Source organism: Adiantum capillus-veneris, chromosome 3 (genome assembly GCF_014529385.1).
Source record: "Adiantum capillus-veneris isolate H3 chromosome 3, ASM1452938v2, whole genome shotgun sequence".
Lineage (NCBI taxonomy): Eukaryota > Viridiplantae > Streptophyta > Polypodiopsida > Polypodiales > Pteridaceae > Adiantum > Adiantum capillus-veneris.
The window spans coordinates 147,499,559-147,525,440 of NC_140933.1; the positions used below are offsets into that span (position 1 = coordinate 147,499,559).

Here is a 25,882-nt window from a genome sequence, read left to right on the forward strand (position 1 = left end):
CACTTTGTGACAGTTTAGGCCCCTCCGCCACATCTGTAAGTTTGCTCCATTCTTTAGGCTTTGACACGTCAATACTTTGTTACAACGTATACTCGTTATAGCATTTACTTAAAGCTGTCGAGAAAGAGAATCAACAACTACATTCTTGCTTCCAGAAGCGTGGAGTATTTAAAAGTGAAACATGGAGAGAAAATTGGCATATCTCATCTGTTTCTCGGAGAGCTTACATTAGGAGAGAAAATATCAAAGACTTTGATGATGGATGTCTTGGTCGTAAGATCTGCTCCCAGAAGGTAGTGTTTCCAAACTCAAAGAGCATGAAAAATTGCCATGAGTTTCTTCTCATAGATGGAAGCATGAAGCTTTGCATTACAAAGCCATCTACTTTCATAAGCTATTGTGTGGCCTTCTTGATTAAGAATTGAGCCAATGCAGTCGCGTGAAGCATCACAATGTACTTCAAATGGCTTTCAAAGATCATGTATAATGAGAATTGGTCCATAGGTGAGAAGGCACTTAAACTTTTCAAAAGCTTCCTTCTATTTAGCCCCCCATACAAAGGATATCTTTTTCTTCTTAAGATCGTGGAGAGGTAGCAACATGGGCGAATAAGACGTCTCTAGTAGGAACATGGTCCAAGGAAACTTCAGATATTGTCACCTCCAGATGGTTGGGCCCATCGGCATTGAAATTTGCGTAGTAAAAGAACCCCTCGGCAGAACTTTAAGTTGGTGGGAACTAGGAAATTAAACCAAAAGGAGTTAAGTGGACAGATGGCAATAGGAGAGGACCCTGCATGCCACCACAGTGCACACACTCTAGAAGCTCATCCCAAGAGAGAGGGCGCCCAAAATTGAAGTGGGAGCTGCTTTGCGACTAATTGTGAACTACATTGAGTGTGTGAGTAGTGGGTGCAGGTGATCACAGCTTTCATGGACAGCTTGCCTTCTCCCTTGTCTCATGTAGCGCGATGATTTGTTCTTGAGCATCTCTCTCTCCTCTTTGCACATATGGTAATCCCCCACTAGTTGGGCTTCTCAAATGACCATGTACAATTTTGGGGGATTTATGCACGTTTGCCAAGGCAAGAGCCTTCTGTACGAAAACCGGGTTAGTTAATTGCTAATCCCCCATAGGTACCCATAGTTCCATTGTGAAGGATTGCAAAAACAAAGAGTTTTCTCGCGTGAAAACTCGTCCAAGGAACGGGGGAACTGTCCCATTGCGTGCGGGAGCACCTAAGACACGCGTGACGTGTTTGCTCCGCTCAAAACGATCCAAAACAGAAAATTACAGCCTGCTGTGTTTTTTTGAAGGTTTAGGTCTTTGCACCTAAACTGCAAGGTAACACCAAGGGAGCCTTGGGAAAGCCTTGGGATGCATATACAGGGCTTTGGCCACCTGACAGTGACCAAAATAGGGAATTACAGCATGCTGAAATTGACCTGCAGCTCATCAGAAAGCTTCCAAAATGCATGGGAAAGTGTCATAGACGTGTACTTTTGACCTACAGGGGTTTTGGCATCGTTATGTACCGCCCTTTAATAAGGCTACATGCTTGTTTCAGCAGCACCTATTTATACATATGGACGAGAAATAGTAGAGTATGTAAACTCTTATTCATATCTTGGTGTTGTAATTAGTGGACCTACTTTCTCTATGAGAGGTGCTGCAGAGGCCAAATTGATGAGGGGATATGCAACATTAGGAGGACTAGAGAGGATTTGTTCATAGGTGCAGTTTCACGAGCAACACACTAAGTTGTGGCTATTTGACACATTGGTCACTTCCACTATGCTTTATGGAGTGCAGATATGGGGGCCTAGCCTGGATCATCATAGTAGATCAGGGCGCAAATATGATGGATGGAGATCCATGGAGAGACCACTTGTATCCATGATCTCCGGGCTGATCTGGGTGAAAGCCTTTGCAATGGAGGCTCTTGCTAGATCAGGGCCTTTCATTCACAGCACATGGGAGCTACCATGCAACAGATTTGCACGACTAGCGCTTGAGTCATCGAGACAACTAGCCTGTGAGGGTGATACTTCATGTTGGTTTGCACAGATATCATCTTGGTTTGAGCTACATGGATTTAGTATGGACAGGCTGCCCCCTTTTCAGTATTCCTTGGATGCACCCTCCTCCCTCACCCTCACAAATTAGGAAATTAGCAAGATTGTCAAACATGATCTCATTCAACTGGATACTAGGAGGACTTGGCTGTTTCCGTCACATGAGTTGGGGACGAAGATGGCTTTTTATCAAGACCATCTTCTCCGGATGACAGATGATGGGTTTACCTCACGCCCCAAGTATATGGACACCCACCTATCTCATGCCATTAGATGTGTTATTAACAACTACGCACCTCATCTCACCAATTGGAGATAGAGATTAGCCGATTTAGAGGTATAACCCCAGAGGAGAGATTCTGCCAGGTTTGTCGGAGAGAGCCAGAGACAGAGAAGCACTATATCTGCCAATGCACACCATACTATGAGATCCGCGGGCATTTTCATTGCTTATTCAGAGAGGGCTTTGGCCCCTTATCCCACATCATGGATTACTATGATCAGAGGTGCCTAGGTCTCTTCTTGATGGAGATTCGTAGACTCAAACCACTCTTAGGAGCAAAAGACCTACGCATAGAGGATCCATACAGAGCTAGATCACTACTTTTTACAAAGGGACTACTCGGGATGGCCCACCACAGGTTACCCATTCACACCCACATCGTGGCATTCTCCTTGATCGAGCCATGCAGCATCGCTGCTCAGGAAGCCCGAGGATGTGAGGATCTTCACACTGTAGACGAGGTCTACATCGGAGGCTATAGAGCATCACTAAGCGACATCGCGACATCGACCACACCCCCCCCCCCGTAACAAACTTGGACACCCCAAGTCAAGATTCTACCGCGACACAGCAGAGATTCACTTCAAAAACAATTCACAATTCACACTTGAGTCGACACGGCCCGGCATAGTTCCACGCCTAGAGATATTGGCCCCATAGACTAGCGCCCCTTTCGGTATTTCTTTTTGTATTAATTTGTGTTCAGAGTACAAGAGAGTGGGTAGGTGCTCACTCTCAGACTCTGCATCCAGATCCTCTGAGAAGTGAGGCCCTTCCCACTTATTTATTGTTACAAGGGATGCCCAAAAGCAAAGCCCCAAAAGCAGTAAGTGAAAAGCTTCTTAAAATAAAGCAATTATCCCAATAGCAAGGCTAAATCAGCCAACTAATTCCAGCCAACGTAAATCCAAGAATTCCGTACGCAAATGCCACGTCAACATCTATCAACGTGAAAAGCACCGCTTTTGCCGAAAGTTCCGTACGGCAGTCTGTCAGCGCTTTTTGCGGATCCATACTGCCACGTGTCAATGTGTGTGTCACGGGGTCTGCTGCCACATCACCCATTTGTGACATACCCCCCTCTTGAAAGCATTGTAATCGCCCTCGATTACGCCTGCAAAACAGACAGAGGCCATAAATTGTCTTAGCACACACTGACTGTAAGTACTGACGCACTAGGAACAACACATCTAGCATATGTACCAATCGACTATCACATCACATGACAAATCACATTCAAAATCATTCCAAATCTCACACCATGATTAATCGGCAACGTATTTAGCAATCGCATCTAGATCCAATCGGAACCTCACAGATGCCCGATTAACTAATCCATATTGCAATCATGTCTATAGAGATTTATGAGACCGAAATGCTGCAGTCATTTCGTCAGTCATTTCGTCTATCAGTTCCTGCACTCAAACAAGTCAAGTACAAATCAATCATTATCATTTTCATTATCAGGAATTCTAGTTCATTATGTTATACCACAAAATACTGTCAGCCCAACAGTATCCATGAAACCCAAAGGGACATCAGTGACTCTATATCAAAAATCGGGGCAATCTGTTGACAAAGCGACGAAGTGACTCCCCTCTTGTGCAAACCCGTTGCACTAGATTCGCCCATGCTGAAATCGGGGTTCTACTGAAGTAGACTATGCTAAACCGAATGTTTCAAGGTAAAGTTCCACAATCTGAGTATCTGCTAGGTCCTCCTTCTACATCCACTCGCATCCAATGCAGGATAGTTCTTGAATTTAACCAAGAACCGCCTAATCACTTTACCTTTAATCTTTCTATCTTTATGTGCCAATATCTGTTCTTGCCTCGCTTTCCTCCACTTCGGGTTGCTCATCTGGCTCCCCATCATCGGACACATCGCCTTTAAAAAGCTTCAAGAGACTCACATGAAAAGCATTGTGAATTCTCCAAGTATCGGGCAGCTTTAGTCCAAAGGAGACATCATTTATCTTTTCTTTTATCTGGAAAGGTACATAGTATCTCATGCTAAGCTTTGGAAAAAGCCGTTCCTTCCCTTTTCCTTTCTCAGGCGTGCCTTCTCAAAACGTAAGAGCACCCAATCGTCTTCCTTTAATTTCAAATCGCGACGATGTCGATCTGCGGTCTTCTTGTGTCTTTCCTGAGATTTCGCTAAAGCCTCTCGCACCTTGGCAAAAGCAGTGTCCAAGTCCCTCGTGTACTCGTCAGCTTCAAAAATCTTACCTTTCGTGCTTAGGAAGGGTGGAACCTACGGAGCACCTTCAATAATCTCAAATGGCGCCTTCCCCGTCGAAGAGTGGATCGTTTTTACTGTAGGCAAATTCCAGCAAAGGCAAAAACTTTTCCCATTGAGTCTTCTGGTCCGAAATGTAAGACTTCAATAAATCCAGTATGACTAAATTTGCAATCTCAGATTGCCCATCTATCTGCGAGTGGAAAGATGACGAGAACTGCAACCGTGTGCCAATGTTCTCCCAAATAGCCTTCCAAAACAAACTCGTGAATCCGGGATCTCTGTCAGAGACTATTGTCTCAGGCATGCCATGTAATTTGAAAATCTGGGCAATGAACAGTCTCGCTAAATGATACGGCTTGACTGTTTTCTTCACTAGAATGAAATGAGCTTGCTTGCTAAATCTGTCAATAACAATCCAGATACCATCGTGCCCTCTCTGTGTCTTTGGGAGATCAAAAATGAAATTCATAGTAATACTTTCCCAGGGGCGGGTGCGAATGGGTAAGGCTGTAAAATTCCCTGTGCTTTATGCCTGTCAAACTTGACCGTCTGGCATACCAAGCAACTGCGTACAAAATCGTCCACGTCCTTGAGTCTCGACCAAAAGAAGTATCGCTTCACACCTTTCAAGGTGGTATCAATGCCGCGGTGACCCCTAAATGGTGGACATTGGCATTCCGTTAGAACCTTTTCTTCATTAAATAGCCATCCCGAATGGAATATCCCACTACTACCTCCCCATTCTGTATTCAACCGAATACATCCGAAAAATCTGGATTTGTGGCGTACTGATCGACCATGTCCTCGAAACTTCTATGATGAATCGCGGAAATAGCCAAGACTAACGGCTTCCGGGACAAAGCATCTACCACCAAGTTTTTCTGTCCCTACACATGGACAATCTGGAAGTGAAACTCTGACAAGATACTAGCCCACCGCATCTGCTTTTCCGATAGCTGCTTAGTCTGGCCTTGAAAACAATCGGCTCTCATAGGCAATGACATGACCTTCTTGCATTAAGATCGCACCCAAACTACGACCACAAGCATCACAATATACTTCGAATGACTTTTCCAAATCCGACAAAGTCAAAACTGGTCCCGTGGTCAATTTCTCTTTGAAAGTCTGAAAGGCAATCACCTCTGTGGGTCTCCACGAGAAAGGGAATCCTTTCTGTGTCAAGATATGCAGAGGGGGAAGATCGACATTCTTCAAATCGAGCCAATCACGTATAGTCTCAATCTTGGCCCGTGCCATCTGCACTCCTTATGCTGAGACAATGTGTCCCAGAAAGTGTATCTCCGATAAGAAAAATTCACTCTTCTTGGCATTGATCACCAACTTGTGATCTCGCAATGCTTGAAAGACCTGTAGCAGATGTTGTCTACATTTTGCCTCGTCCTTGGAGATATGTACTCTTTGAAAATCATGTCCATCATTCGGTTAAAAGTTGCAAGAGCATTGGTAAGGCCAAAGGGCATCACCAAAAATTCATATCAATCGAAGCTCGTCCAAAAAGCTGTCTTGTAGACATCTCCCGATGCAATTCGGTTACGATGATATCCGCTCTTCGAATCGATCCTACTAAAACAAGAGGATCCATGTAGCCGGTCAAGAATATCATCGATCCTTGGAATCGGAAATCTGTTCTTGATGGTGATTTTATTGAGAGCTCTCTAATCAATGCACATTCTCCAAGATCCGTCTTTCTTTAAAACCAACAACACCGGAGAGCAGTAATGTGAAGTACTCGGCTGGATAAGACCCTTTTCCAAGGGGTCTTTCACTTGGTTCATAATCTCTTCATTCTAGGCTCGACTCACATGGTAAGGTAGCCGGTTCGGTGGTGTGCTTCCAGGTATCAGATCAATGGTATGATCCTCAGGACAAGGTAGTGGTAACTCGCCTGGCAAGCCCTCAGAAAAGCAATCGGCACGAGTCTGGAGAAAATCTTGGCGTTCTTTATCAAGTTCATACATATTTGCCATATGTTTATATTCAATTCTTTCAAAAAGATCGAGTAAACAAACAGATTGGATTTCATTAATTTCGAAACGGCCGAAGCCGATACAATAGGGACAGACTCTGCATCCGATTTGCATAATTGAGTACCGAGCTGCAAAACACGATTAGAGAAAGACATGATTGGAATACCATTTTGCTTGAGACCGCGCCAATCGTGCGAGATACTGAGGTGGCATAAACCGCACCTTGAGCTTATCTTGGAAACCGGCCCAATTGAAGGAAAGGGGCGTGAATTCGTCGGCTTCCTCTAGGTGCACGGCTAACTATGCCTCTTGCCATGCGTGGTACCAATAGATGGCATCACCGGCAAGGTACATAGCTATCGTCAAAACCTTGCTATTTCTTGTCTTCTTAGTTGTCGTAAAATAAGCATTAAATTGATGCAACCAAGAATGAATAACCGTAGCATCCATCTTACCATCATTCTTACTAAACTGGATCTTCTCTGTGACTGGGTTGTTGGAGTCCGAATCTCGGCTTGCGCCACTTGATGAACTACCAACATCTTTGGCTGGCTCAAACTTCGAGGCGAAAACCTGTCGAACCAATTCTTGTGTGCGTAGGTCTCTCTGAACCTAACGATCAGCCTCCAAGGCCACTCGTCTTTCTTCAGAAATGCCTCCTTTCTTTGTGCTTTTCTTTCTTTTCGTGCATCGCGTTCGCGTTCCAAGCCAATGCGAGTCGCTTCTTGTTGTGCCATCATGTCCATCATCGATTTCACCAAAGCCTCCATACGATTTGGTGCAAGCCCTGGCGTAGATGGCGAAGGGGAAGGGGCAGGAAAACCTCCATGGTGAGGAAATTCTTCTTCACTACTCTCATGCCCATCACCTCCATGTGAAGTATCCATTCCGCTTCGGGTGATGACCATACACTGTGATCTTTGGTTTTTTGAAGTTCACGAGGAACTTGGGTTCTTGCGGGTCTTGGGGATCTTGAGTCTTAAGGTTCTTGAGGTTCTTGAGGGTCTTCTTTCGCTTGCAATCTGTGTTAGAGAAGGATCTTCTCTTCACCCGAGTTCTGCTCTTTTCCGCGGGCGCACCCCATGGCGGCCTTGCGCTCACATCAAGGTTACTTTTTTCCACCTCACGTCAATTGGCCAGCCACTACTCTACGTGATTGGTCATGCACGGTCTGCGAACAGACTCACAAAAGTGCTAGATCACTTTCTATTCTAGACTGACTTGACTGACTGAACCCTGGCCATGTTGTAGCTTGTCCACGGACACACAAGGTTGGATGTGTCACGTGACAGCCGGGGTCATGAATCCTTATCTTTCTTTTCTTGGGAACTCTCTCTCTTTCTACTTTCATTATTAGAAGTCTGTTCGGTTCTCTGAGTCAAGATCTCATCTGTGGGGTGAGTCAGATTGCCGAATGTATGGCAAAACCCCGTTTCGCATGACCCATCGATTCTTGAATAGAATTTTACTTTTGTTCCAAGCAGTAGTCTCGGATCTCTGTAGGAAGTCTATAGCAAAACCGCTCAAACTGTTCTTTAAACGAGACCTTCTTAAAATAAAGCAATTATCCCAAAAGCAGTTCTAAATCAGCCAGCTAATTTCAGCTAGCGTAAATCCAGGAATTCCGTACGCAAATGCCACGTTAGCAGTTGTCACCGTGAAAAGCGCCGCTTTTTTCAAAAATTCCGTACGACAATCTACCAAAGCTTTTTGCGGATCCGTACTACCACGTGTCAATGTGTGTCCCGAGGTCTACTACCACGTCACCCATTTAAGAGGATGGTAGAAAAGAGCTCCAAAATCTCTCGCAATACGCATCCAGAGAAACTCTCTCGGTTATATCTTGTTCGTACTCTCGAGTCAGCCAAGAAGAAATAAAAAGCCTTTTGAAATTTCAACCATTTAACCGGAGCTTCCTTTCTCAGTAGAAGGGTCGACCACCATGTTCGAGCATTTCCCTTGAAGAAAGAGGTAGCCCTCCGAATCTTGGAGTGCTTTGAGTAATGCCCTCCAAAGAAAGCTATGTCAAACAGTTTTATGAAGGCCAAAGCCCTCGGAGCATCTCGAAATCCAAGAAAAGAGTCAAACTTAATTGATTGTCCACCTTCTTTGAATTCTCTTACTTTCTCGCTTTTATCTTCGAGGAAGTCATATTGGTTGGCTTTATAAAAATGCTTCTTCCTTGCGTAAAACATGTGATCCTCAGAGTCCGAACTATCTGAGGATGAGTCCTCTGTAGGACTGTCACAAACTGGGTAAAATTTAGGCTTCTTTTCCTTTTTCTTGCCCTTTCCGATGCTTTGCTTTTTGCTTCGCTTTTTCCCTTTCCTGTCTTCTTCGCTCAAGTCAGAAGAGCTAGAAGACTGTCAGAAGAAGAAGAACTGGGTAGTCATTCAAATCGTACACGCTTCTTCTGCTTTTTTGCCGATGCAAAAGTAGATTGATGACCCAAATAACCCGGCAAGTCGGTTCCTTTCTTCTGCTTTTTGTCGTGCTTTTTGGCTTTATTGTTCGCGTCCACAAGCCGGCTGATCTGTGTTTGAACCACCTCTTCTAATTCTTGCTCTTTAAACATCCTCGGAGAAGGAGGTTTCTTGAGTGCCGGTTTGATGGGTGGCTCTGTGGCCTTCTTCCACTGGGTGTGCACTTCTTCGAAGGATTGCTGAGTCAAGAAATTTGCAAATTTTGATTCCTTCGCAATGTTGATCATCATCTTTATTGCGTCGTCAACCAATTGTCAACGTTCCATCTCTTCAATCTCAGCCTGAGTAGGCCGAGGTGGGCCGTACTCTTCATGAGAATCTTCTTCGTGATCTCCTCCCGCATTCCCAGATGCAGAAGAAGTCGACTGATCTCTGTTGGAATCCATAAGTGTCGCGAGAAAAGGATCGGATTTCCCAATAGAAGAGAAATCGGCTGCGCTCTGATACCACTGTAACAAACTTGGACACCCCAAGTAAAGATTCTACGGCGACAACAAAGATTCGCTTCAAAAACAGTTAACAATTCACACTTGAGTTGACACGACACGGCCCGGCGTAGTTTCGTACCTAGAGATATTGGCCCCAAAGACTGGTGCCCCTTTCGGTATTTCTTTCTGTATTAATCTGTGTTCAAAGTACAAGAGAGAAGGTAGGTGCTCACTCTCAGATTCTGCGTCCAAATCCTCTAAGAAGTGAGGCCCTACCCACTTATTTATTGTTACAAGGGATGCCCAAAAGCAGTAAGTGAAAAGCTTCTTAAAATAAAGCAATTATCCCAAAAGCAGTGCTATATCAGCCAGCTAATTTCAGCCAACGTAAATCCAGGAATTCCGTACGCAAATGCCACATCAGCAGCTGTCAACGTGAAAAGCGCCGCTTTTTCCGAAAATTCCATACGGCAGTATGTCAATGCTTTTTGCGGATCCGTACTGCCACGTGTCAGTGTGTGTGTCCCGGGTCTGCTTCCGCGTGTGACGTCACCCATTTGTGACACACCCCCCCCCCCGAGAGATGACCATAGAGGACGTTGAGGCCATACTGCAGAGACCCATGAGAGATCTCATGGGATGATCATGTCACAAAGTGATGACGTGGCGGACAGCAGAAACCCTAATTTCTGCCAGAAACCCTAAAATTCCTGCAAACCCTAATTTTTGACAAAAACCCTAGATTCCGGAAATCGCGGAGGCGGATTATTATTAAAAAATAAATTTAAAAAAAATAAAAATTTGGAAAATGATGAGCGACGCGAATTTTGCTTTTGCTTTTTTTTTTTATAAAAAAAAGAGAGAAAAGACTCTCTAAGAGAGAGAGAGAACTGATGCTTTTGATTTTAAAAGCTTTTGGGGCTCTGCTTTTGGGCATCCCTTGTAACCTTTAAATTAGTGGTGAGGGCCTCACTTCTCAGAGCATCTGGACGCAGAGTCTGAGAGTGAAACCCTAACCGCTCTCTTGTACTTTGATGATTGATTAATACAAAAAGAAATACCGAGAGGGGCGCCAGTCTTTGGGGCCAATATCTCTAGGCACGGAACTCCGCCGGGCCAGTGCAAATCTATTGTGATCTGTGAATTGTTTTGAAGTGGTTATTTGGTGCTGTCGCGGTTGATTCTTGACTTGGAGTGTCCAAGTTTGTTACAGGGAGTGTCCAAGTTTGTTACAGTGGTATCAGAGCACGGCCGATTTCTCTTCTACGGGAAATCCGATCCCCGAATTTTTTTTTCCGCGGCACCTATGGCTTCAGGCAATGATCAGTCGACTCCCTCTGCATCTGGAGATGCGGGCTGGGATCACAACGAAGATTCAGACAGAGAGTATGGCCCGCCTCGGCCTACTCAGGCGGAGCAAACAGAGATGGAGCGTCGTCAATTGATTGGCGATGCAACAAAGATGATGCTCAATTTTGCCAAGGACCCGAAGATGGTAAAATATATGAACCAGACCTCTTTGAAAGAGGTACAGATGGAGTGGCAGAGAACCACAACACCACTCCCGAAACCCGCTCTCAAGAAACCTTCTACCTCCAAGAAATATACGGAGAAGGAACTGGAGAACGTGGTTGATGCACGGATTGCTCGGCTTTTCGACGTGCAAAAGAAAGGCAAAAAGCACGGCAAAAACCAGAACAAAGGTACTGACTTCCCGGGATATTTGGGTCGACAAAGCAAAGAAACGGAAGAAGCGTGTTCGATTTGAAGGAGTACCCAGTTCTTCTTCTTCTTCTTCTGACAGTTCTTCTAGCTCCTCGGATTCAAGCGAAGAAGACAGACAAGGTAAAAAGCGAAGCAAGAAGCAACGCTTTGGAAAGGGCAAGCAAAAGGCAAAGAAGGCTAAATCTCGCCCAGTGAGTGACACTTCTACAAAGGACTCGTCTACGGACAGTTCAGACTCTGACAACGGAAACTTTTATGCGAACAAGAGGAATTTTTACAAAGCCAACCAGTATGACTTTCTCGAAGATAAAAGCAAGAAAGTCCGAGAGTTTAAGGAAGGTGGCCAAGCACATAGTTTGATACTTTTTCGGGATACTCCGATGCTTCGAAGGCTTTGTCTTTTATACAGCAGTTTGACATCGCTTTCGCGGGAGGACGCTACTCAGAGCACTCCAAGATTCGGAGAGCTGCCTCTTATTTTAAGGGGAATACTCGTACTTGGTGGTCCACGCTTCTCTTAAGCAAGACTGTGCCGGTTACATGGCTGAAATTCAAGAGGCTTTTTATTTCTTCTTGGTTGACTCAAGAGTTTGAGGGAGATATACAAGCTGCTTGGAACCATCTCCGGATGACCAAGAGCGATACAGTGAATTCTTACTGTAAAAGATTCTGGAGCTCTTTTCTACCCGCCTCTTCATTCAAGAAGATCTCATTCAGAGAACAGATTGAGCGGTTTACCTTGGGTCTACCTACAGAGATCCGAGACCACTGCTTGGAACAGAAGTCAGCTTCTATTCAAGAGTTGATGAGTCATGCGAAGCGGGGCTTTGCAATTCACTCTGGCAGTCTGACCTACCCCACAGATGAGGTCACGACAAAACGAACCGGACAGACTTCTGGGAATGAAAGTAGAAAAAGAAAGAGCAACCAAGAGAAAAAGGATGCACGACCCAGACTTACTCCTCAGGATCGGACTCGCTTCATCAGGGAGGGGAAGTGCTTTGGATGCGGGGAAACTGGACATATCTCCGCGAAGTGTCCTAAAAAGGCACAGAAAGAACAGAATGACAAGGACGACGAAAGGCCTGAGAGTTCGAGAACACAGAGATCATCTGCTTCAAGTCTTTTAGGCATTACGAGATCACACGCTAGTGATTAATGCAAAGAAAAGTGAATTTTTTCCTACCATGGATACACTTTTTGGGACACATTGTGTCAGCAACACAACAGGAGTGCAAATGGACCCGGCCAAGATAGAGACTATCCATGATTGGCCCGATTTGAGGAATGTCCATGAAGTTAGAAGCTTCTTGGGACTATGTTCATACTACAGGCGGTTCATACGAAAGTTTGCAGAGTTTGCCAGAAGGTCACGTTTGATAGGCATAAGGCACGGGGATTGTTACAGCCTTTACCCATACCCACCCAATCGCCCCTGGGAAAATATTGAAATGGATTTCATTTTTTTTTATCTCCCGAGAATACAGAATGATCACGATGATTTTCCGATTACATGGCACGTCTGAGACGATTGTCTTCGACAGAGACCCCAGATTTATGAGTTTGTTTTGGAAGGCAATTTGGGAGAACATTGGGACGCGGTTGCAGTTCTCGTCATCGTTCCACTTGCAGACTGACGGGCAATTTGAGATTGCCAATTCAGTGATTTTAGATTTATTGAAGTCTTGTATCTTGGATCAGAAGACTCAATGGGAAAAGAACTTACCTTTGGTGGAATTTGCCTACAATAACATGATACACTCTTCGACGGAAAAGACGCCATGTGAGATTGTTGAAAGTGCTGGGAAGGTTCCATCCTTCCTAAGCACGAAAGATTAGATATTTGAAGCGGATGAATATTCGCGAGATTTGGATACGGCTTTTGCCAAGGTTCGCAAGACTTTGCAAGAGTCTCAAGAAGACAAAAAAAGGCAGTAGATCGCCATTGTCGAGACTTGAAATTGAAGGAGGATGATTGGGTGCTCTTACGTTTTGAGAAGACACGCCTACGAAAGAACAACGGAAAGGAGAGCCTTTTTCCAAAGCTTAGTATGTGATACTACGGACCTTTCCAGACCACTGACAAGATAAATGATGTCTCCTTCCGATTGAAACTGCCAGATACTTCGAGGATTCACAATGCATTGCATGTGAGTCTCTTGAAACCTGTTAAGGGTGATGTGCCTGATGATGGGGAGCCTGATGAGCAACCCGCAATGGAAGAAAACGAGGCGATCCTTGTTCCTGAACAGATTTTGGCACATAATGATACGAAGAAAGGTAAAGTCCGAAGGCGGTTCTTGGTTTAGTTCAAGAACTTTCTTGCATTTGATGCGAAGTGGATGGAGGAGGAGGACCTAGCAGATACTCCTCGGATTGTGAAACTTTACCTCGACGTTTTGGTTTAGCATAGTCTACTCCAAACGGAACCCAGAAACTCAGCTTGGCCGAAGATCTGGTGCAGTGGGATGCACAAGAGGAGAGTTACTCCGCTCCTTTGTCAACAGATGCCTCGATTTTGATACTAAAGTCACTGATGTCTCTTTGAGCTTGAGGGATACTGAGAGCTGACAGTATTCTGCTGGATGACTTTATGAAATGGAATTCCTGATTATGATACTGATTTGTTCTTGACTTCTTGTGAGTGCAGGAACTGATAGCCGAAATGACTACAGCATTTTGGTCTGATTGATCTCGAATAGACATGGTTGCAATAGGGGTTAGTCAATCGGACATCGATGAGGTCCCGATTGGACCTAGATGTGATTGCTAGCTACATTGCCGATAAATCATGGTCTAAGATCCGAATGAATGTTGAATGTCATGTGATGTCCTGTGATGTCTGGTGATGTCCTGTGATGTCGTGTGATGTGACTGTCGATTTTGTACATGTGCTAGATGTGTGTTCCTAGTACGTAGGTACTAACAGTCAGTGTCTGCTAAGACGGTTTATGGCTTTTGTCGGTTTTGCAGGCGTAATCGCGGTCGATTACAATGCTTTCAAGAGGGGGGTATGTCACAAAGTGATGACGTGGCGGACAGCAAAAACCCTAATTTCTGCCAGAAACCCTAAAATTCCTGCAAACCCTAATTTTTGCCAAAAACCCTAAATTCCGGAAATCGCGGAGGCGGATTATTAATTTATTTATTTTTTTTAAAAAAAAATTGGAAAATGATGAGCGACGCGAATTTTGCTTTTGCTTTTTTTTTTTAATAAAAAAAAGAGAGAAAAGACTCTCTAAGAGAGAGAGAGAGAACTGATGCTTTTGATTTTAAAAGCTTTTGGGGCTCTGCTTTTGGGCATCCCTTGTAACCTTTAAATTAGTGGTGAGGGCCTCACTTCTCAGAGCATCTGGACGCAGAGTCTGAGAGTGAAACCCTAACCGCTCTCTTGTACTTTGATGATTGATTAATACAAAAAGAAATACCGAAAGGGGCGCCAGTCTTTGGGGCCAATATCTCTAGGCACGGAACTCCGCCGGGCCAGTGCAAATCTATTGTGATCTGTGAATTGTTTTGAAGTGGTTATTTGGTGCTGTCGCGGTTGATTCTTGACTTGGAGTGTCCAAGTTTGTTACAGATCACCATTGTCTACTTCCCCCACTGTGCACCTCATTAGCCCTCGTGTGATTGTACCCCCTCTCCCTATGTTTTGAGCTGATGTATTATGCGATGAGGACATTGATGATGATGAGGATGTAGGCCAGGCTTACATACCTACCCACTCTAGGTACCCTCATTTATTTTTATGTTTATGTTCCCCTCACACTCTACTAGAATCACATGGGTGTAACCTTTTGGTCTCAGGTCATTTTGGCCTTTTGAAGACGTGAATATAACATTTCATTTAATTTTATTTCATTTGTGTGTGTGTGTGTGTGTGTGTTGGGGGGGGGGGGGGGGGGGGGGGGGGGGGGGGGGGGGATGAGCACAAAAAGCCTGTTGCAGCTCAAAGAAGAATCCACTCCTCCGAATACGACCTATGAAACCACATAACCTACTCTGCATACCTCTATTCCAGCACAACCTAGGAAATACGAACAACAGGGAATCAGCTATCTCAATCCCTTTAAAAATCTCAAGACTGACTGAAAACTACAAGCAAAATGTCAGCTCTGACATACCTGAGGAGACTGCTGCTTTAGGGACGCTGGAAAAAACTTGAGCACTGTATAAAGCATATCTATACCATCGTTCTGTGAAAATGCAGAGAGAAGCGCATTCAAAGCCAGCTGAAGCACTCACCCAATACTCCAGCATTCCTAGGTAAGCATTATTACACATGCAACCAGCAAACAACTTAAGCAACTAACCCAGATTGATTTTGAGCTTTCTTCGCTTAAAAGCTGTAAAACAGGCTGCACTAGTTTCATACTCAAAGCTGTTCCTTCACGCCTCACACCTATTGACCCTAATCTGCAACTTGCAAGTACCATATGTTAAATCGTCTAGAACATGCCCTCAGCAATTTTTGACACGAAACAAATCTTTCTCAACTAAAAAAACAATGTGCATCCCAAGTGATCAGGCCATGGCAATAGGAAGGGCCACCAATTCTGATAACCAGATGCACAAATGCACAAACAAATCTTTCTCAACGAAAAAAACAATGTGCATCCAAGTGATCAGGCCATGGCAATAGGAAGGGCCACCAATTCTGATAACCAGATGCACAAATGCCCAAAGTACCCTATCACAGTAATAGCCTACTTCACTGGTGGCCAAACATTACTTGTCTTGTTAAATAACTTAGTGTGGCTCACTGACACAATGATTGGCACTTTCCATTCATAACTCAAGATTAACCAATGCCACATTTGGCCCTCTATTGCCAGCTAATATACAAAACAGTGGGAGCAAAGAATATGTATGTAAATGTTTGTCCATGCACATTGTAGCCTCTGTAAGGTGTGTGTAAGGACCTTTGAAATGGACTCCTAATGACATGTAAGTTGTTACGGCCACACCAATGGATCTATGGGTTTTTGAATCGCAAATATAATGAGGTGGTTAAGACACGTATCTATGACCCCTCCAGACTGAGTTATACCATTCGCAAATGTAATGAGGTTGTTAAAACACGTATATATGACCCCTCCACAACTGACTTAGACCATTTGCAACTTCAAGACTCAATGCAAAAGTGAGAGGTGAATATGTCCAATGACTGTGATATGAAAGCATGCTAAGCGCGTCATCAAGGATAGACAATGTGGCAAACTATAGCATGTCAACCTCAAACGGAAGGGCACAACTTGACAGGCAGCGAGGTCTTGCAAAGACTTGCAATCAAAGTAGAGAATTTTCAAACAACTTCAAAAGAGAGACCCAATCACTTGCATGGAGTAGGGCAGAATTCCCTTCTATAGGGTACTGGCCCCTACAATAGGCACGCCTGGGGGTATTTTTGACAACAAGACACCATACACAGCTACATATGGCAGTACGGAACGGCAATGGTTCACTACAAGCACTCCTCAAAAGGAATTGGAGATAATTGAGGATAGAGACATCGTCCTTCTCATAGAGACATACGAGAGCTCAGAGTGGGGTTGCCGAGAGTGCAGGGATGCTAGTGGGAGTCAATCCATAGGAAGTGATCAAGAGGCTCAATAGGGGTAGCCATCCCCTATGGATGAGACTTGCAAGGGAGAGTCGAGGTCATGGTCGGAGATCCATACGTCCGCTTCATGTGGATATTGCCATATGTTACTTATTTCCATCAAGATCGACACTAGGTGGAGACAAAAACAAGAGGGCCTAACGAGGGACGATAGTCACCATATACATGCCTAGCAGAGGTTCTCCTCGTGGAGACTTCAACAAGCAAACAGAGAAGGCAATACGAGACCTACGACTTTGAGAGCTCTCAAATACTACATCCCCTTAGGGAGACAGGGGTAGAGAGAACAGCAAAGGATATAGCGACCCCCCCCCCCCCCCCCCCCCCCCCCCCCCCCTTCCCAAGCTTATGGTCGCAATTTGCTACGACTAGGTCACACCACCATCTCATTATCCATAACGAGATGGAGCAATGGCACGACCCTGGCAAACTAACCAATTTGTTTGCCATAGTCAAAGGTGTCAATATTGGCAGCGGAAGATGGATGGATATGGCTGATGACAGCAGCAACAAGTGCACAACCTCTCGTGTCCAATGGCGGACGACCACCACGAAGAAAACCCCGTCACGATGATCTCCTAGATCTGCAAGGTACACACAGTTGCAAAGTCACCTTGGGCAGGAAAAGGCATAGAAGAAAGGGATCTGCAATAACGCAAAGGTAGAAAGAGGAGGGACGATCTGGCAAAAGAAACACTAGAGAGATAAACCTTGCGGAAGAGAAAACATGGGGAGAGAGAGAGAGAGAGAGAAATGAAATGTTATATTAACGTCTTCAAAAAGCCAAAGTGACCTATGAGACCAGAAAGTTACAATGTGGTGGATCTGATACAAAGTCAGAGTAACAAGATGACAAAATGACAAAATAAAATACTATGGAATCCTAAACTGCTGTGTGAACTAAGCAGCTAGTTGGGATAGCATAGATCCAGCATCGGTCACTGGTGGATCTCATCAATCTCCTCCAAGGTTAGTAGTCTGACCGGGCGTCGTGCATGTCAGGCCAAAGTGATCCGAATCCTTTGATGCAGCCTCCGTCAATGTTGTGTAGTCCTCCGCAATCGTGGGCGTCTGAATCTCCCCAACTCGATCGCTCGGTCGATCAGTGTGCCTCTGGTGTGAGGCGACGAGCTTTGCTGTGGTAGTAGCTCCTCCGGGTGTCCAGTGGCACTCTGAAGAAGTGACTGGCTAGCCTCTCCTCTCATCAAGCTCTCTCTGTGTCTGCGCAACTCGAGCAAAAACAAACCTAGGCATCTTTGATCCTCGTCCCGCATGACTCTTAAGAGTGATCCAAAGCCCTCTGCGAACAGGCAATGGAAGCGGCCTCGTATCTCGTAGTAGACGGGGCAATGGCATGTGTAGTGCAACTCTGTCTCAGGCTCGATGTCACACAGGGGGCATGTCCTGGCCTCTACTGGTACTCCGCTGTATCTCCCAGTCTTGATCCGCAACTGGTGTGAAGATGTGCGTATGTGGCCAATAGCACATTGTATCCCATGAGACAAGTGCGTGTCCATGTATTTGGGCCTCCTCACAAAACCGTCCTCCGTAATCTGGAGGATGCTCTCTGTAGAAAGCCATCTTCGTGCCTAGCTCCTGTGTTGGCTGTATCCATGTCCTCCTGATGTCTAGCTGAGTCAGGTCCTAGCGGATGAGCCTGGTGATCTCTGTCACAAAGTGATGACGTGGCGGACAGCGGAAACCCTAATTTCTGCCAGAAACCCTAAAATTCCTGCAAACCCTAATTTTTGCCAAAAACCCTAATTTCCGGAAATCGCGGAGGCTCGGAAAAAAAAAATTAATGATGAGCGACGCGAACTTTGTTTTTTATTTTTATTTTAAAAGAGAAAAGACTCTCTAAGAGAGAGAGAGAGGTCATGCTTTTTATTTTAAAAGCTTTTGGGGCTCTGCTTTTGGGCATCCCTTGTATCTTTAAATAAGTGGTGAGGGCTTCACTTCTCAGGGCATCTGGACGCAGAGTCTGAGAGTGAAACCCTAGCCACTCTCTTGTACTTTGATCTGATTAATATAAAAAGAAATACAGAAAGGGGCGCCAGTCTTTGGGGCCAATATCTCTAGGCACGGAACTCCGCCGGGCCAGTGCAAATCTATTGTGATCTATGAATTGTTTTGAAGTGGTTATTTGGTGCTGTCGCGGTTGATTCTTGACTTGGAGTGTCCGAGTCTGTTACAGTGGTATCAGAGCACGGCCGATTTCTCTTCTACGGGAAATCCGATCCCCGAATTTTTTTTTCGGCGGCACCTATGGCTTCAGGCAATGATCAGTCGACTCCCTCTGCATCTGGAGATGCGGGCAGGGATCACAACGAAGATTCCGGCACGGAGTATGGCCCGCCTAGGCCTACTCCAGCGGAGCAACGAGAGCTGGAGCGTCGAAAATTGATTGATGATGCAACAAAGATGATGCTCAATTTTGCCAAGGACCCGAAGATGGCAAAATATATGAACCAGACCTCTTTGGAAGAGGTGCAGACGGAGTGGTAGAGAACCACAATACCACTCCCGAAACCCGCTCTCAAGAAACCTTCTGCCTCCAAGAAATATACGGAGAAGGAGCTGGAGAACGTGGTTGATGCACGGATTGCTCAGCTTTTCGGCGTGCAAAAGAAGGACAACAAGCACGGCAAAAAGCAAAAGAAAGGCACTGACTTCCTGGAATATTTGGGTCGTCGGTCGACATTCGACAAGGCAAAGAAACTGAAGAAGCGCGTCAAGTTTGAAGGTCTATCCAGTTCTTCTTCTTCTTCTTCTGACAGCCCTTCTAGCTCTTCAAACTCGAGCGAAGAAGACAGGAAAAGCAAAAAGCGAAGCAAGAAACAACGCTTCGGAAAGGGCAAGAAAAAGGCAAGGAAGTCTAAGTCTCGCCCAGTGAGTGACACTTCTACAGAGGACTCGTCTACAGACACTTCAGACTCTGACAAAGGAAACTTTTATGCGAACAAGAAGAATTTTTACAGAGCCAACCAGTATGACTTTCTCGAAGATAAAAGCAAGAAAGTCCGAGAGTTTAAGGAAGGTGGCCAAGTACTTAAGTTTGATACTTTTTCGGGATACTCCACGCTTCGAAAGCTTTGTCTTTTATACAGCAGTTTGACATCGCTTTCGCGGGAGGAAGCTATTCAGAGCACTCCAAGATTCGGAAAGCTGCCTCTTATTTTAAGGGGAATGCTCGCACTTGGTGGTCCACATTTCTTTTAAGCAAGACAGTGCCAGTTACATGGCTGAAATTCAAGAGGCTTTTTATTTCTTCTTGGTTGACTCAAGAGTTTGAGCGAGATATACGAGCTGCTTGGAACCATCTCCGGATGACCAAGAGCGATATAGTGAATTCTTACTGTGAAAGATTTTGGATCTGTTTTCTACCCCCCTCTTTATTCAAGAAGATCTCGTTCAGAGAACAGATTGAGCGGTTTACCTTGGGTCTACCCACAGAGATCCGAGACCACTGCTTGGAACAGAAGTCAGCTTCTATTCAGGAGTTGATGAGTCATGCGAGGCGGGGCTTTGCAATTCACTCTGGCAGTCTGACCTACCTCACAGCTAAGGTAACGACACAACAAACCGAACAGACTTCTGAGAATGAAAGTAGAAAAAGAAAGAGTAACACAAAGAAGAAGGATGCACGACCCAAGCTTACTCCTGAGCAGAAAGCTCGTTTCCTTAGAGAGGGGAAGTGCTTTGGATGCGGGGAACATGGACATATCTCCGCGAAGTGCCCTAAAAAGGCACAAAAAAAATAGAATGATAAGAACGACGACAGGCCTGAGAGTTCGAGAGCAGTTGAGGAACGTGGCAGAAAAGGCAGATAGAAAAGCAGAACTGGTACCACATGGCGTGGGACCTGCACCGAATCTAATGAATGAAAGTACAAACTTTGCCACTTTTGGGGCAAAGTGAAGGATCAGGAAGCTCTTTTGAAGGAGCCAAGGCCAACTTCTTTTCACTTGGAATTGGCGGCTCGATTTGCAATTACGCCCGACAGACTGACGCCACAGGCGGAGGAGTTCGACTGGCACCCGGATGGGATGTTGCCATTACACCGAGCATTGGCAAACTTCGTTTGCAATGACAGGGGTGTTCAGGGCACGCGAGTGACGTTCTACTCAGGATCCCTTGGTACCACAAGAACTACGCCGTGGTTGACTACCGGGCCAAGAAAGCGACTTTGAGAAATGAAGGGCTTAGAGATTGTACTTGATGAACTTCAGTTTCTTACTCATTCTTTTGGGAGAGAACAGAACGATGGATAAAGGTTGAATATGTTTTGACCTGATTAAAAGAATGCCAAGATTTTTCTCCACACTCATGCCGATTGCTTTTCAAAGAACCTGAAGATCAAACCATTGATCTGATACCTGGAAGCACGCCACAGGACCGGCCACCTTACCGTGTGAGCCGAGTACAGAATGAAAAGATTATGAACCCAGTGAAAGACCTGTTGGAAAAGGGTCTTGTTCAGCATAGTACTTCACCGTATTGCTCTCCACATTTGTTGGATTTGAAGATAGACGGATCTTGGAGAATGTGCATCGATTATAGAACTCTCAACAAAATCACAATCGAGAACAGATTTCCGATTCGTAGGATCGATGATATAATCGACAGGTTACAGGGATCCTCGTGCTTTAGCAGGATTGACTTGGAGAGTGGATATCATCAGATCAAGATAGCGCCGAGAGACGTCTACAAGACAGCTTTTCGAACGACTTTTGGGTTATTTGAGTTTTTGGTGATGCCTTTTGGCTTAACCAATGCTCCAACGACATTTAACCGGATGACGGACAGGATTTTTTTTTGAGAGTACAGGCTATTTGTTGGCACTTTCTTTGATGATATCATTGTTTTCTCCAAGAATGAAGCAGACCACAGAGATCATATGCTTCAGAGATACATTTTTTTGGGGACACTTTGTCTCAGCAACAGGAGTGCAAATGGATACGGCCAAGATAGACACTATCTAAAATTGGCCCGATTTGAAGAATGTCCATGAAGTTGAAAGCTTCTTGGGATTGTGTTCCGAGTACAGACAGTTCATTCGAAAGTTTGCAGAGGTTGCTTCCCCTTTGCATATCTTGATACAGAAAGGAGTACCTTTCTTGTGGGGACCCACAGAGGTGCCTGCCTTTCAGACATTGAAAGAGAAATTGACTACAGGACCACATTTGACTTTGCCGGACTTGCAGAAATCATTTGAAGTATTTTGTGATACTTATGGTCGTAGTCTGGGTGCGGTCTTGATGCAAGAAGGCCATGTCATTGCTTACGAGAGCCGACTGTTCTCTAGGCCGGAGATGACAGCACAGATTTATGAGAAAGAGCTTTTGGTGGTTATCCATGCTCTTACTCAGTGGCGGCATTACCTACTCAGAGCGGATTATACTGTCTTTACAAACCATCAGAGTTTGTGCTACTTCTTATCAAAGAAGTAGCTTTCGGAAAATCAAATGCGGTGGACGAACATCTTGTCACAGTTTCACTTCCAGATTGTCCATGTGCAGGGACAGAAGAATGTGGTGGCAGATGCTTTGTCTTGGAAGCCCTTGGTTCTGGCTATTTCCGCGATACATCATAGGAGCTTCGAGGATATGGTCGATCGGTATGCCACAGATACAGATTTTGTGGATGTTTTTCACACGGATACGGGATGGGGAGACAGTAGCTCGATACTCCCTTCGGGAAGGCTACTTGATGAGAAAGACTATGTTGTGCGTTACACAACCGTTAAGGGAAAAGGTTATAACTGAACGCCACTCTCCACCATTTATGGGTCACCGCGGCATTGCTACCACCATGAAGGGGGTAGAGAGATACTTCTTTTGGCCGAGACTCAAAAAGGATGTGAAATAGTTGTGCGCAGTATGCCAGAAGGTCACGTTTGATAGGCATAAGGCACGGGGATTGTTACAGCCTTTACCCATACCCACCCAATCGCCCCTGGGAAAATATTGAAATGGATTTCATTTTTTTTTATCTCCCGAGAATACAGAATGATCACGATGATTTTCCGATTACATGGCACGTCTGAGACGATTGTCTTCGACAGAGACCCCAGATTTATGAGTTTGTTTTGGAAGGCAATTTGGGAGAACATTGGGACGCGGTTGCAGTTCTCGTCATCGTTCCACTTGCAGACTGACGGGCAATTTGAGATTGCCAATTCAGTGATTTTAGATTTATTGAAGTCTTGTATCTTGGATCAGAAGACTCAATGGGAAAAGAACTTACCTTTGGTGGAATTTGCCTACAATAACATGATACACTCTTCGACGGAAAAGACGCCATGTGAGATTGTTGAAAGTGCTGGGAAGGTTCCATCCTTCCTAAGCACGAAAGATTAGATATTTGAAGCGGATGAATATTCGCGAGATTTGGATACGGCTTTTGCCAAGGTTCGCAAGACTTTGCAAGAGTCTCAAGAAGACAAAAAAAGGCAGTAGATCGCCATTGTCGAGACTTGAAATTGAAGGAGGATGATTGGGTGCTCTTACGTTTTGAGAAGACACGCCTACGAAAGAACAACGGAAAGGAGAGCCTTTTTCCAAAGCTTAGTATGTGATACTACGGACCTTTCCAGACCACTGACAAGATAAATGATGTCTCCTTCCGATTGAAACTGCCAGATACTTAGAGGATTCACAATGCATTGCATGTGAGTCTCTTGAAACCTGTTAAGGGTGATGTGCCTGATGATGGGGAGCCTGATGAGCAACCCGCAATGGAAGAAAACGAGGCGATCCTTGTTCCTGAACAGATTTTGGCACATAATGATACGAAGAAAGGTAAAGTCCGAAGGCGGTTCTTGGTTTAGTTCAAGAACTTTCTTGCATTTGATGCGAAGTGGATGGAGGAGGAGGACCTAGCAGATACTCCTCGGATTGTGAAACTTTACCTCGACGTTTTGGTTTAGCATAGTCTACTCCAAACGAAACCCAGAAACTCAGCTTGGCCGAAGATCTGGTGCAGTGGGATGCACAAGAGGAGAGTTACTCCGCTCCTTTGTCAACAGATGCCTCGATTTTGATACTAAAGTCATTGATGTCTCTTTGAGCTTGAGGGATACTGAGAGCTGACAGTATTCTGCTGGATGACTTTATAAAATGGAATTCCTGATTATGATACTGATTTGTTCTTGACTTCTTGTGAGTGCAGGAACTGATAGACGAAATGACTGCAGCATTTTGGTCTGATTGATCTCGAATAGACATGGTTGCAATAGGGGTTAGTCAATCGGACATTGATGAGGTCCCGATTGGACCTAGATGTGATTGCTAGCTACATTGCCGATAAATCATGGTCTAAGATCCGAATGAATGTTGAATGTTATGTGATGTCGTGTGATGTCTGGTGATGTCCTGTGATGTCGTGTGATGTGACTGTTGATTTTGTACATGTGCTAGATGTGTGTTCCTAGTACGTAGGTACTAACAGTCAGTGTCTGCTAAGACGGTTTATGGCTTTTGTCGGTTTTGCAGGCGTAATCGCGGTCTATTACAATGCTTTCAAGAGGGGGGTATGTCACAAGGTGATGACGTGGCGAACAGCAGAAACCTTGAATTTCCTGCAAACCCTAATTTCTGCCAAAAACCCTAATTTCCGAAAATCGCGGAGGCTCGGAAAAAAAAAATTAATGATGAGCGACGCGAACTTTGTTTTTTATTTTTATTTTAAAAGAGAAAAGACTCTCTAAGAGAGAGAGAGAGGTCATGCTTTTTATTTTAAAAGCTTTTGGGGCTCTGCTTTTGGGCATCCCTTGTATCTTTAAATAAGTGGTGAGGGCTTCACTTCTCAGGGCATCTGGACGCAGAGTCTGAGAGTGAAACCCTAGCCACTCTCTTGTACTTTGATCTGATTAATATAAAAAGAAATACAGAAAGGGGCGCCAGTCTTTGGGGCCAATATCTCTAGGCACGGAACTCCGCCGGGCCAGTGCAAATCTATTGTGATCTATGAATTGTTTTGAAGTGGTTATTTGGTGCTGTCGCGGTTGATTCTTGACTTGGAGTGTCCGAGTCTGTTACAGTGGTATCAGAGCACGGCTGAAGGGTCCTGGTAGGCTGGTGAATGTGATGCCAAGGTAGACATAGGAGGTGACTACATCAACCTGTCCTCCTGCTGCTGTGAAGGTGGCAACGCTCCTCACTGCACTGGATGTGTGAAAGATCATAACCTTGGTTTTGCCAAGGTTCACAGTCAACCCCCTGTGTGTGCTGAATTCGTCCAAGGCCTCAAGATGGCGTTGCAAGCCCTCACGTGACTCTGAAATCAACACAATATCATCAGCATATAACATGATGTGGACCGGAGTACCTGCCAAGTCGCTCCCCTCTCCTCCTGCTCGCAGTATGTAGTCGGAGATCTTGTCGATGTAGAGCCCAAAGAATGTCGGGGAGAGTGGGCATCCTTGCTTAACACCAATGGTGCTAGCAATGGTCTCTTAAAAACCGCCTGGGCAACGAACTCGACCCGTCACCCTCTCGTAGAGAGCATATATGGCCCAAATCATCTCTGTTGGTACCCCAATGCTGTGAAGGCGCTGGAAGAGTCTCTCGCGTGGGACTGTGTCAAAGGCCTTGCGGAAATCCACAAAGCAGCAGTAAAGCTTCTTCTTCCGCGCCTTTGCCCCATCAATGAGGCAACGCAGAACGAAGATGTGATCAGTGGTGGAGAAAGCTCGTCAAAAACCTGCCTGGCCTGGAGCTCGTAAACCCTCGATCTCTGCGTAGCAGCTGAGCTGTGCCTCAAGTACTGCTCCATATAGCTTGGCCATCGTGTGGCCAATCATGATAGTCCTGTAGTTCCCTGGGTCCAAGGTGTCGCCAGATTTGTGGATAGGCACTATGGTGTGCTGTGTCCACTCCTCTGGGAAGCCCTCCCCTATAGCCCGGTTGAAGACATGTGCAATCAACGGGGCTATAGTGGAGGCCGCATAAATGATGTGCTCACTCTGTAATCCAGTATGGTCAGCTGATCGTCTGTGCTGCATGCGGCGTATGGCCCTCTCTACCATCTCTGCTG

The 25,882-nt window shown here is 45.2% G+C and overlaps 1 protein-coding gene across 3 annotated transcripts in view; it reads right to left on the minus strand.

Annotated features, from left to right (window-relative positions):
• LOC147461891 (proline-, glutamic acid/leucine-rich protein) overlaps nt 1–25,882 on the minus strand; it is a 93,657-nt gene that overhangs the window by 44,489 nt on the left and 23,286 nt on the right. For all 3 annotated transcript variants that reach the window (XM_086509357.1, XM_086509355.1, XM_086509356.1), the window contains exons 4-5: nt 15,537–15,639; nt 15,348–15,419 (exon numbers count right to left, since the gene is read on the minus strand). In XM_086509357.1, coding sequence (XP_086365483.1) covers nt 15,348–15,419; nt 15,537–15,639 — 175 coding nt within the window. The remainder of the gene's footprint in view (nt 1–15,347; nt 15,420–15,536; nt 15,640–25,882) is intronic.